The 12,520-nt window shown below is 35.8% G+C and overlaps 1 protein-coding gene across 1 annotated transcript; it reads left to right on the top strand.

Moving 5' to 3' along the window:
• Positions 1 to 8,921: 8,921 nt before the first annotated feature.
• LOC145636562 (uncharacterized) lies at positions 8,922 to 9,815 on the top strand. Its single transcript, XM_081688141.1, has one exon. The coding sequence runs from the start codon at positions 8,922 to 8,924 to the stop codon at positions 9,813 to 9,815; it is 894 nt and encodes a 297-aa protein (XP_081544267.1).
• The last annotated feature ends 2,705 nt before the right edge of the window (positions 9,816 to 12,520 follow it).

The following is a 12,520-nucleotide window of genomic DNA, read 5'->3' on the forward strand; positions in this document are numbered from 1 at the left end:
TATGTAATTTTTTTATAATGATAGCTCAAACATAAACTTGTTCTCTCGATATTTGATTTGTATATCCAACGTAGTATCAAACTTTATCTGAATCTCAAAGTATTGCTATTTCGCGGTGTAGATAAAAAAACGAAATCACAAATTCACAATGCTTGATAACTACATATAAACTTATGTCACTAATCTTATTATAAGTTTACTGTACATTACATAAATGACAATAATGAGAAAAAAAGGCATTTAAAAAAAAAAAAAAGTTAGAGTTGGATAAGTATATTGTTTTTACAAAATTTTGCAACAAATCATCTTTTAATTTTTTTTTTTTTGGCATATAACCACCTTTTAAAAAAAATTGTTGCAAAAGACCATCAATTTTAAAATTTTTGTTGCAACTTACCACTAATTCAATGTAAAACAAGTGATAAATTTGGCTAAAGAAAATGGTAATTTGCAACAAAATTTTTAAAATTGGTGGTCATTTGCAACATTTTTGTAAAAATGTGGTTATATGCAAAAAAACAAGATTTAAAAGGTGGTTTTTGGCAAAATTTCCTTATTTTTATGGTAGCTTTCATTCACTTGATATACATGGAAAGGCTAACAATCGACGAAAATTTATTTACTCTCTCCATCCGAAAATACGTATTACAAAAGTTTATCATCGTCATCATAAGAAATCTGATCTAGTCATGTTAGATCAACATATCACTTTATTTTTAACTACATATGTATAAGGTTTCTCATAACACAGTCAAAAGATATGCAAAATCGTATGTGTATTTGTATTAAGGTACTGTTCGTTTTTGACATCACCTTAAATTGTTAAGCTTATATATGTATCATCTTTTACAGGCTTAATAAACTCAACATTACCATAACTTGTCAAGGATTGCTTGACATGCCAATTGATCTGAAAATCTATAAGCACACACATCAAGTCCAATGTAGGATCATGGGAGGTGAACTTTAGAGCCTCATCCATATCATGCCATATATTGTAATCTTTCAGCACCTTTAAAGCCATTAAAGGGAGACATAATTTCATATTATCATTCTGTATACTGTACTATACTAAAGCATAGTTTTTTTTTTTTTTTTTTTTTTTTTTTTTTTTTTTTTTGATGGAATTTTCCCTCCTTAACTTTACAAATTTTGTAAAAAGATTTTTGTAAAATTATTATTTTACCTAGAAACTTTATTATATAATTATTTCATTATTATAATTAGTTTTTTGAGTTATATTTTTCATTATTATAATTAATTTACTTAGAATCTCAAGTGTACGGATACCGAGTGTATATAACAAATTCTACTATACTCCAATATACTTTTCACAAGAATTGAGGAATATAGAACTACTCCGTATCAAATTACATTTGTAATTGTATAGTTGCATTTTTATGGATAATTACAAAATTCAATGTTGATGAAGATAAAATAATACTCCATTTATGCCTTTTGTAGTATATAACGTACTTCTTTTTATTTTATTTATTTATTTATTTATTGGAAAATTGAGTATATAAAATTATGTTGGATCACCATATAAAAAAAGTGATGAAAAGATTATTTTCTAGAGAAGGTTTTGTGCGAGATTGTTTCACGTGAGTGCGGTTATAATGCACACACTCATCCCTACCCACTGCCACTACCTAGCCACTTGTCAGCGGTCGGCGACCACACTCAATTTTTTTTTTAATGATACAAACTAGTTTGAGGCCCGGGCGATGCCCCGGGTTATTTTTTTATATAAAAAACTATAGTAAATTGTTTCAAAAAAAAACTTTAATAAATTAAAGTGAAATCTATTGGTGGTTTTATAATTTTTTTTTAAAAAAAATCATTTTTTTTTTTTAAATTTTTATTAAACACTATCAAAATTCATTATGAAATATGTAGTAACCTAACTTTTATACTTCATATTAGTCTGTTTTATTTGTTAAAGGAATTTTTATCGACCATTATAAATTTCTTCAAAGTATGGATGAGCAAACGAAAGAATGGGGATTAAAAAATAAGAATTTATGAGCATTAATTTTTTGTGAGGAAAAAATTAATGATCAATTTTAATATGACATGAATCACATGAGTACATGACCCACATCATTTATCAATTTATGACACGTGGCAAGAATGATGACATGTGGCATGATTACATTTCTTGCCTTGGGTTTTAATATATATATAGATGAAAGTTCATTACCTTAACTGATACATTTGCCAAAATTTAGTACCTTGTTGTGTATATAACTCCCAAATTAGGATAGATTTTGCAAATTAAAGTACATTAAATTTTTTGACAAAGAATCCAACTTGGCCTACGTGGAGACACATATTCATTGGTACTATATAGTACTCGTGTATTAAACAGTAGAAAAGTGCATATTACGTACGGAATACTCATGTAATCATCATGTAAGCATATCATTTTTTCTTAAAAGTTTAGTGGGTCCTTACTCCTCAGTTGAGTAGGTTTTTAGTCCTAATAAGAAGAAATTAGAAGACATTTCAAATCCCCATTTCGAGATTCGAACTATAGATGATTGAACCAATTTCTCATGGACCCTCATAATATTTATTTATTAATTTTTTGATGGGACACACATAATTTCTAGGAAATACAATTGTGATACAATGTTTGGTTAGCCAAATAAAAGCATAATAGAGGAACGAACTTCAAATTTTTTGGTAATTTCTAATGAATTTAAAATTCCTACATATATAATATAGGAATATAATTAAATTACCCAAGTTTCCATAGGTCATTCAAAATCATTTATTTGTAATTTTCTTAACGTCTACCAAAATAACTAGAACAGTTTCCTAAGAATCACATAAAAAGAAATAATCTCTCATAAACTGTAAATTATCATGGGATGTCATTTTTAATTGCAATCAAACAAGGCCATTAAGTGGTTCAAAAAAAAAAAGGCCATTAAGAAAAAAATACACAGATTAATAGGTAATAGAACTGATTACTAAATCCGGATTAACCCAAAGGTGGAATATCAAATAAATAAATAAATACACAAATTAATAGGTAATACAAGTTCCTAGTCAAACCAACCTTCCTAATTTTTTTTTTTTTTTAAAAAAAAAAAAAAAAAAAAAAGAGTTCCTAGTCAAACCATTGTCATCCTAAAATAAGATTATTTAGCAAAATGGGATTAAAAAAAAATTAGAAAAAAAGGAACTAGTAAATTTATTTTGTTTTGCACAAAGAAATGATACGTGTCATTCATGAGTCATGACTCATGAAGCAGTATATATATATATTTTTTTTTTTTTGTTGTATTTTAATTTTTTTTTTCTTCTTCTTGAGCATAAGTGAAACAATTCCGTCTATTCAACTAGCCAGAGCTCTATTCCGATCCTAGAACCAGTTGCTAGATCATGTGATCTAGCCACCACATTGCTAATAATGCAAAGGATTCGACCTGGTCCTTTTTTTTTTTTTTTTTTTTTAATAAATAAAACAATTTAACTTGTTCACTAAAAAAAAGTGAGATGTTAGAGAGATAGAGTCCTAGTGAGAGAGAGTCCTGGGTTCCACAACAAGAAAAACCACCGGATCCACCACCAATTACACCACCAAATAAACCACCTCTAACCCCTGCCTCGACTTCTTCTCCTCAGCCCTCAATCTCACCCTTAGTAACCTCAAACCTTTCTCTAAAACCTTGCTCCTTCAAAGAAGCACTCCAAGCAACCACCATTTCCGCCTCTACTCCCTGTGAAACCCCTGCTTCACTTACCCCACCTGAAGCTTTTGATGTTACAAATGACATCTTCATCTCTATCTCCCTAGAGGAATACTCTTCCTTATGCAACCCCTAGTCTGATGCGATCATATCGAAAGCTCATGGAAAATCATTTTCATCAGACTATTTTATTCAAGGCTTGGCACGGACTTGGAAGCCTATAGGAAAAATCTACTCTTTCCCAATTGGCAGGGGATTCTTTGTGTCAACATTCAGTGATCGAGCAGATTCAGAGAGAATATTAAACTCCGGACCCTGGTTTATGAATGGAATTTTCATTGCTACGCAGAGATGGAAGGCGGGTTTCAAACCTTTGGAGGAAAAGTGTTCAATTCAGCCTGTTTGGGTCGAATTACCGGAATTACCAATGGAGTTCATTAATGAAAATTTCCTCAGGAAGATAGGAAATCACATTGGAAATTTTGTATGAGCAATCACATCAAAAATTGAGAATGGAAATTTACGGTTTGTTAGAATGCTCGTGCTTATAGATGACTCCCTACCACGAAAGAATTGGCTATGGTTAGGAAATCTAAAACAGAGCATATGCTACAGGGATGCAATGGAGAAGTATAATGCGACTCCAAATGCGAAAGAAAAGATCCAGGGACAGGGTTCAAAGGAAACCAAAGCCTCCAGCAACACCCAGGGAGGAAGCAAAGATCAGGATTGGGTGTTGGTGACCGGGAAAAACAGAGCGTCAGATCAGCTCCCTAAAAAACCCAACAGTCAATTAATCCGCGAAAAGTGGGTTCAAAAATCGAGCCCCACAAAAAATACCCACAACAAAAATCCCTTTCAAATTTTGTTAAATGAGAACAGCTGTGAGGGAGTGACGTGTCACACCCCTACTCATTACCCCTCCTCGAGAGAATTAATTCCCATACCCAAACCATCAAATCACCCCTTTCCTGCTTCTCTTTTGCCTGAATTTTGCTCTGAATTGAGCCGAATTTCTACCTCTTGTCACCTCCATAGCTCCCTATACCTCCCCTTGGAAGAGATGAAAATGTGTTTTTCCAAGAAAAGCAACTCCTTTGCCTTTAATTTAAACTTCCCAGTTTCTCAATTGTTCTCAGCTATCAAAAATATCCCTCTCCAAATTAACCATGCCTATCCTTACTCTGAGCGAGTTTCTAAACCACCGGATGAACGAAGACCCAGACGAAATTCAAGCCCAGGGGGGTCTGCTTCGACCTCCGATTTTCCCTCCGAGAGTTATCCATCTGAATCATTCCTCTGCCAGAAATATCATCACGAAAACAAAACCCATCATCACTTTTCCAGAAACAATGATCAACCTTTCTTCATTCTATGCCCAGGGAATTCTCGGGGAATGGAGTGCCATTACTCCGGGGAGAATGAGGGAAATTCTTCTCCAACCAGACAAAGTAGCTCCCCTATTTGCAGATCTCCAAATGGAGATGCCAGACTTCCCTCGAATGCTGATCCCAGCTCATGTGCCATCACTATCAGATGTGGGGTTCATCAGCAAGGGCTTGGAAGTGGTCCTGCGATGGTGGATCAAGCGCCTCCAGGCCGAATACTCTCTGATGGTGGTACCATGGGAGCTTCAATTTCTCATAGACCCGGTACCCGTACTTCCAGTAGAAAGAAAATTCCCGTCGATTACAGACGAATGGCTGGTACTCCAATCCCTCTCCGGAACAAACAACGTCAAGTTGATGCATCTAGTCAGGGAAGCGCAACAACTCCATCTGGGAGCAGCGTGGGGGATCATGAAAGGAGGAGATGCCGAGATGTCAGGCATAAAAATCAGGAAGAACACCACTTCGGTGTACAGCAACTACCTAAAGAGATATGTCGAACTGAACACCCAAGCGTCCTATGCAACGATGAAGGAAATGTCCATGCTCCCAACGATGACACCTGGAATGTCGGTGCTGCTGTGGAACGCTAGAGGAATAGCAAGAGAAGGGTTCAAGAGGAATATCAGGCAACTCATTAAAGATCATAAGCCTGAGATTATTATTCTGACTGAAACCAAAGTCTCGCGTTCAAACTGTGAAGAACTCATTGAAAGCCTTCCTTTTAACTCCTTTGAAGTGGTGGATCCTATCGGGTTGTCAGGTGGAATTCTGATCATGTGGAACTCGGGAATCAACAAAATCACAACAGTTACCAGAGAACCCCGCGCAATCCATGTCGTGGTTCAGGTAAACACAAAGAAAACTTTCTTTTTGTCAGCTATTTATGCCTCTACTTCCTATAATGGTAGACTAGAAATGTGGGAAAATTTGAAAATTTTAAGAAATTCTGTTCACATACCTTGGCTTGTTTGTGGAGATTTCAATGAAATCTGTTTTGATCATGAGAAATGGGGGGGCAATATGCATCCTTTGCACCAGATGCGTGCCTATAAAGAAACCATGGATTTTTGTCAATTATTAGACCTAGGCTATGTAGGACATAAATTCACTTGGTTTAACAAACAAAAAAGAAAGCCCATTTTTGAAAGACTAGATAGATTTTGGGCTTGTGCTGATTGGGCTTCCATGTTTCCTCACAATATTGTCAAAAACCTCCCAAGAATGAGTTCAGATCACAATCCTCTCCTTCTGCTACTTGAAAAAAAAAAATTGTTTTTCCTGGTATAAAGCCCTTCAGATTTGAACCCGTTTGGCTGTCGGACATGGACTTCATCCCCTTTGTTATTGAAAAATGGCCTCCAAATAATGATTCCCTACAGCAGAAACTTGCTTCCCTCACCTCTGATATGAGATCTTGGTCTGAAAATCATTTCATCTCCCCTATAGCCCAGAAAAAAAAAAGCTTCTTGCTAGAATAAATGGTGCTCAACTTGCTCTCCAAAGAAACCCTTCAAACTCCTATCTATTTGATCTTGAGCAAAAACTTCAGTTGGAACTTGACCAAATCTTAATACAAGAAGAAACTTTTTGGGCAACTAGAGCTAGAACTGACTGGCTCCTTCAGGGAGACAAAAATACTAAATTTTTCCATGCTTCTGCCATCATTAGGGGTAAATCAAACAAAATCATGTCTATAAAGAATAATGTGGGAGAGTGGTTAGAGGACCCCATCCAGATTCAGGACCACATTTGCAACCATTTTCAAACCCTCTTCTCTTCTGAGTCTCACTCACCCCCCCCCCCCCCCTCAATGCTCTTCACTCCAAAACATAGATTGCTCTTCCCTGCCCTCCATTCCTGAAATCAAAGAAGCAGTCTTCTCCATTGGTGCTTTAAAAGCCACTGGGGTGGATGGTTTTCACGCCTCCTTCTTCCACTCCTCATGGCATCACATCAGCTCTGATTGTGAAAAATTTGTCAATCAAGTTTTCTCCACCTTGTCCATCCCTGCTGAAGTCAACAAAACCTTGATTTGCCTTGTTCCCAAGTGTCCAAACCCCTCCCAAATTACCAGCTACAGGCCCATTATTCTGGTAAATACCTCCTACAAGATCATCTCAAAGATTTTGGTGAATAGATTAAGACCAAAACTCCACTCCATAATTTCACCAAATCAAAACAGTTTCCTTAAGGGAAGGGGCACTGAGGTGAACTATGTCATAGCCTCAGAAATAATGCATTCCATGAAAAAAAAAGAGGGTCTAGGGGCTTGTTTGCCCTCAAGCTTGACCTTGAGAAAGCTTATGATAGGCTAGAATGGTCTTTCATAAAGCATTATCTTTCCTTTTTCAATTTCTCTTCAAACTCTATAGAGTTGATCATGTCCTGCATTTTTTCTGTTTCCTCTCATGTTCTCATTAATGGGAAAATGTCAGGTGAGATAACACCATCTAGAGGGATAAGGCAGGATGATCCCCTATCCCCCTACATTTTCATCATTTGCCTTGAATACCTGTCTAGAATGATCCATGAGGAGTGCAATTCCAAGAAATGGAACCCCTTTAGATTTAGGGGAGGAAAAACTGAGATTTCACACTTGTTATTTGCTGATGATGTTCTTCTTTTTGGAGTTGCTGATAGAAAAACCCTCTCCTCTCTCTCTGATACTCTTAACAAATTCTGTTCTATGTCTGGTAAAAAAACCAATGATGATAAAAGCCAAATCTTTTTTTCAAGTAACACCTCCTTGAATATGATTGATGAGTTTGAGCAGTCCTTGAATGTCAAACAGTCCTCTGACCTAGGTGTTTACTTAGGATTTCCCTTAACTGATAAAAAACCAAACAAGAGACAATTAAGCAGCATCATTGACAAGGTCAGTAAAAAGCTGAGTTCCTGGAAAGCAAAAAACCTATCTAGGGGGGGGGGGGGGGGAATTGATCTTGATTCAATCCACTATGATGGCTATTCCCTCTTACCAAATGTCTTGTTTAAACCTTCCAAAATTTGTCACCTCAAAACTTGATGCTATCTGCTCCAATTTTCTTTGGGGAGGGAGTTCTGAGAAGAAGAAAATTACTTGGGTTTCTTGGAAAAGAGTCTGCCAGGAGAAAGAAAAAGGGGGCTTAGGTCTTATTACCCATGAGGAGATGAACAAAATCTCCCTTGCCAGGCTTTGTTGGATGATTGACACCAAGAGTAACTGGGCGGGAAAAATCCTTTTTGAAAAATACATCCAAAATAAAAGACAACCGACCCATTTTTCCAAGGGTTCCCATATTTGGAAGGCTGTAGGGAAAGGATGGAACCTGTTTAGGCATAGTCTAAGGTGGGAAGTAGGAAATGGTGAGTTGATAAATTTCTGGGAGGATGCCTGGCTGCAAGAGGAATCTGTAAGGGACCTTCTCATTGGGCCTCTGCATAAGGATTACCACATACTTAACATCTCTTCCCTCCCTTTTCACTCAAAGCATCAACTTGAAGAAAGAATCCATTTCCAGCTATCTGAGCACCTTTTTTCCAGAATAAATTGCACTAGTATCTCAGATGAGAGGATCATAATTACACTACCTGGTCTAAGAGAGGCAAATTTGACAGCAAAAAGGCAAGGGATTGGATAATAAATGCAAGAGAGGTTCTCCAGGACCAATATTCTTGCTCATGGAAGTGCATTTGGGAGTTGAATGTCCTTCCAAAGATCAAACTGTTCCTCTGGCAGGTAAACTGGGATAGACTTCCAACTTCTTCAAACCTGTTCTTTAGAAAATGCTCACATTCAAACAATTGTTCTTTCTGCCCAAACCAACCAGAAAATTCCTCTCACATCTTCATGAATTGTCCAAGAGCTGTTGAATTCTGGGACTTGTTAGATCCCCCTCCTTGTCTTGAACTATCTCAGCACCAATCATTTGCTGATTGGCTGTTTGCAAACCTAAACTTAAAGCATCCCTCCCAAAATAACATCCCATGGAAAATTCTCTTTGCTTTTGCCTTATGGTCTATTTGGCTGCGAAGAAACATGTGGATTTTCAAGAAAAAAAACCAAACCTTACAAAAATCTGTATCCCAGTGCATTTGGTCTGCTAGTGAATGGTTCTACTCTACTGAAGAATCCACTCCTAGGACAAAGCCCAACCCCCCCACTTGGGACCCTCCCTCTCCTACTTTCCTAAAAATAAATGTTGATGCTTCTTACCTTACCTCTACAAAAGATACAGGATGTGCAGCTGTTTGTAGAGATGAGAATGGTCTTTGGCTGGGTGGAATTCAATGGAAGGGCTTCACACCATCTATACTTGATGCTGAAGCAACAACAATATATTTGGCTATGAAATGGGCTGAGTCGAAAGGATGGCAGAAGATCATCTTGGAATCTGACAGTAAACAAGCTGTGGAACAACTTACTGATCCTTCCACTCTGTTATCTCTAACCCCAAATTTACATAAATGCAGGGAACAGCTTCAGTTGCTACCTGAGGTCTGTCTAAGCTACGGAGAAAGAGGGAAGAACAAAGTAGCAGATTTCCTGGCAAAGAATGCAAGAGGAGCTCTAAATATTTTGAACCAGATTTGTAATATAGAACACCCTCCTCTGGAATGTATTAAACTCCTTGACGCAGATTTAAGTTCTATTCGTATGACTTCTAGCTCCCAGGATGTAATTTTGGGCTTCCCCGGGGGTAGCCAACAAACTATGATGTATGATGCCGACTTAACTAATTAATCTTACCCTTTTTCTCCTCAAAAAAAAAACTTGTTCACTCATATACACTTTAACTTGTGCACCCCAAAAAAAATGATCACATATTACTTGCAGAAGTTACAAACATAAATACATGTACTCTACTCGTCAAATTAATTGTTGCAAATGTTGTTGCACATTTTAAGACACGACGCGACTTACACCTAAACATCATCTAATTGTGAGATGAAATTAAAAATTATAAATAAAATTAATACTCCGTAGATTATTAATCAGATATGACTATTATTTTTTGTGACACTTATTTTGAAACGGATGGAAATGAATGAGAAATAGACCATTAGTAAAATGCTGCGCAAATTGATGTCCATTCAATTTTTTTCCTATAAAATTTGGACGTTTCACCTTGTACGTGTCACCACTAACCCAAGTATTTATAAGAATCTATGATCTGATATGTTTATCAATTAGGATACTTAAACTACGTAGTAATTTAAACAATACATTTAAAATATGTGCTATTTTATTGTTATCTTCTCCATCTATCTGCTATTCTACAAAAATGATGAATTGATCAACTATTAGTACTATGTAATTTTGGTTTGAAAAGTCACTAATTATAAGGATTCAAGCAGTATATAGTACCGGTGTCCAAACCCAACTTAACATAACATGAACCTAAAATTTAATCTAATATGAATTTGACTAGAATCCAAAGGGGTAAACGAACAACTAGACATATAAACTCTAACTGAATATAACCCAGCTTAAATTTGAACCCAACTATATATGAGCCTAATTTGACCTAACATAACTTGACTCGAACATATATGACCCGAGAATGAACATGATATGAACCACACTAGATTTGAAAACTACTTCGACCATATCATGCTGCGCGTATAAATGACTTTGTTATTTTCAATGAATACTACAAAAAAGGGGGGGTTGAATTGTAGTATGGTATGACAGATTTGTCAAACTTTTTGCCGAAATAAAACTAAGTAAGCTAAAGGAACTGAAAATGCAAGAGAGATTTTACGTGAAAAACTCCTTAGCCCTAATCAAGGAGAAAAACCACGACCACTTGGGATTTTAGGAAAAAAAATCTTCACTAGAATAGGGCAAATGGACCTATTACAAACTAAAGACTCTAACTTTGAGTCCCTCAATGAACCTAAAGCCTCGAGGAACAAGTAACCCAACTTGTTACTCTTCTCTTCTCTTTCTCTCAATTAGAAGTTCACTCAAGCTTCTCAATTTCCCAAAATACAACTCGAAAAGATTAACTCTAGTATAAGGATATTAGAACACTCTATTTCTCTAGTGTGAAATTGACTCTTGACTCAATTAAAGAAAACAAAGATTGAAATTGATTTGAGCAAGGGTAAGTTTTTCCAACTAAAATCAATAAATATATATAGACCAAAATCCGTTTAGGAAAAACCTCTTTGTGCAGCTGTCCACAACGCCACTACTCCAACCCACTAGGTAGAACATGTCCTAAATTTCAGGGCATGAACTCCTTAATGTGCAAGACCATGACATGGAAGTAATCATGGGGAGTAGGTCGCAAGTTTTGGAAAACTAAAGACCAGATTTTATTTGTAAAAAGATATTTCAAAAATTAAACAAAATAAAATCATTTTCATTAAAAATAGATAAACATTAGAAACTAATTGTTTTCTTAAAGACATGCTTGCACAATATTATCTTTTTAGACCAATTCCACACAAATATTTCGAATGTAATTTTATCCGTATACTTACATAAATTCTAAAATATAAAAATATATTAGTCTTCATGTTTCTCTGCTGAAGCTTCTACTCCGAGGCTTTTGTTCCTTTGAAGGAACTTCTCCTCTCTGGCGAAGCTTCCACGCACTCTGAAGCTCCTGTTCCCTGAGGAGAAACTTCTTTTCTAAAGTCTTCATTTCCGAAGCACTAGTTCGCACTAGTTCCAGTGAGTGAACTCTTCTCTTTTGGATAGCTTTGTTCCTGGCTTTCTTGTTCCTCGGCCTCATGGAATCTTCGCAAGACACTCAATTCTCCTGGTCATTGCAACTGATCACACACTCAAACAATTAATCTCTTATTACTTTGTAAATAAGTTAGATTGTGTCATCATCAAAATTATTAAGTCAAACATGCTTGATGCTTGATATTTCACTATTCTTTGTTGTTTTGCTCTAGACAATATAACTTACCTTGTGTTAATGCATGCTATAGGGCATGTTCTGATTTACTGAACTAAGCTGAACATAACTGATTGGAGCTGAACTGAATTGAACTGAATAGAGCCGAAATGAATTGTTTATGATATAGGGAAATTAGGATCCAAACTGAACTGAACTGATTGGAGCTGAATTGAAATTAAGCTGAAGAGAACACGCCCTAAGCCCATGCTAAGCCTGAGTGACATGCATGACCCTGTTTGATAATTAGTTGGTAGGCAACTGATTAATATATATTTGATTGTATTAATTGGTTTGACCAACTAATTGTGCTAGTTTTTGTTTGACGTAGTACTAGCTGGTAGTAAATATGCAATTATGTAAAAGTATTTGGTAAATACTATATCTAGAATTGTTAGTTGTTTCATTGTATAAAATAACCAATAACGGATCAAAGAATAAGTTGTTGCCAAAAGTAAGAAAACATGTTAACCCAAAGTACATACTACGTAAATGGTATTTTTTTATTTTTTTTATTTTGTAAAACACGTTA

This window comes from Chenopodium album, chromosome 6 (genome assembly GCF_948465745.1).
Source record: "Chenopodium album chromosome 6, dcCheAlbu1.1, whole genome shotgun sequence".
NCBI lineage: Eukaryota > Viridiplantae > Streptophyta > Magnoliopsida > Caryophyllales > Amaranthaceae > Chenopodium > Chenopodium album.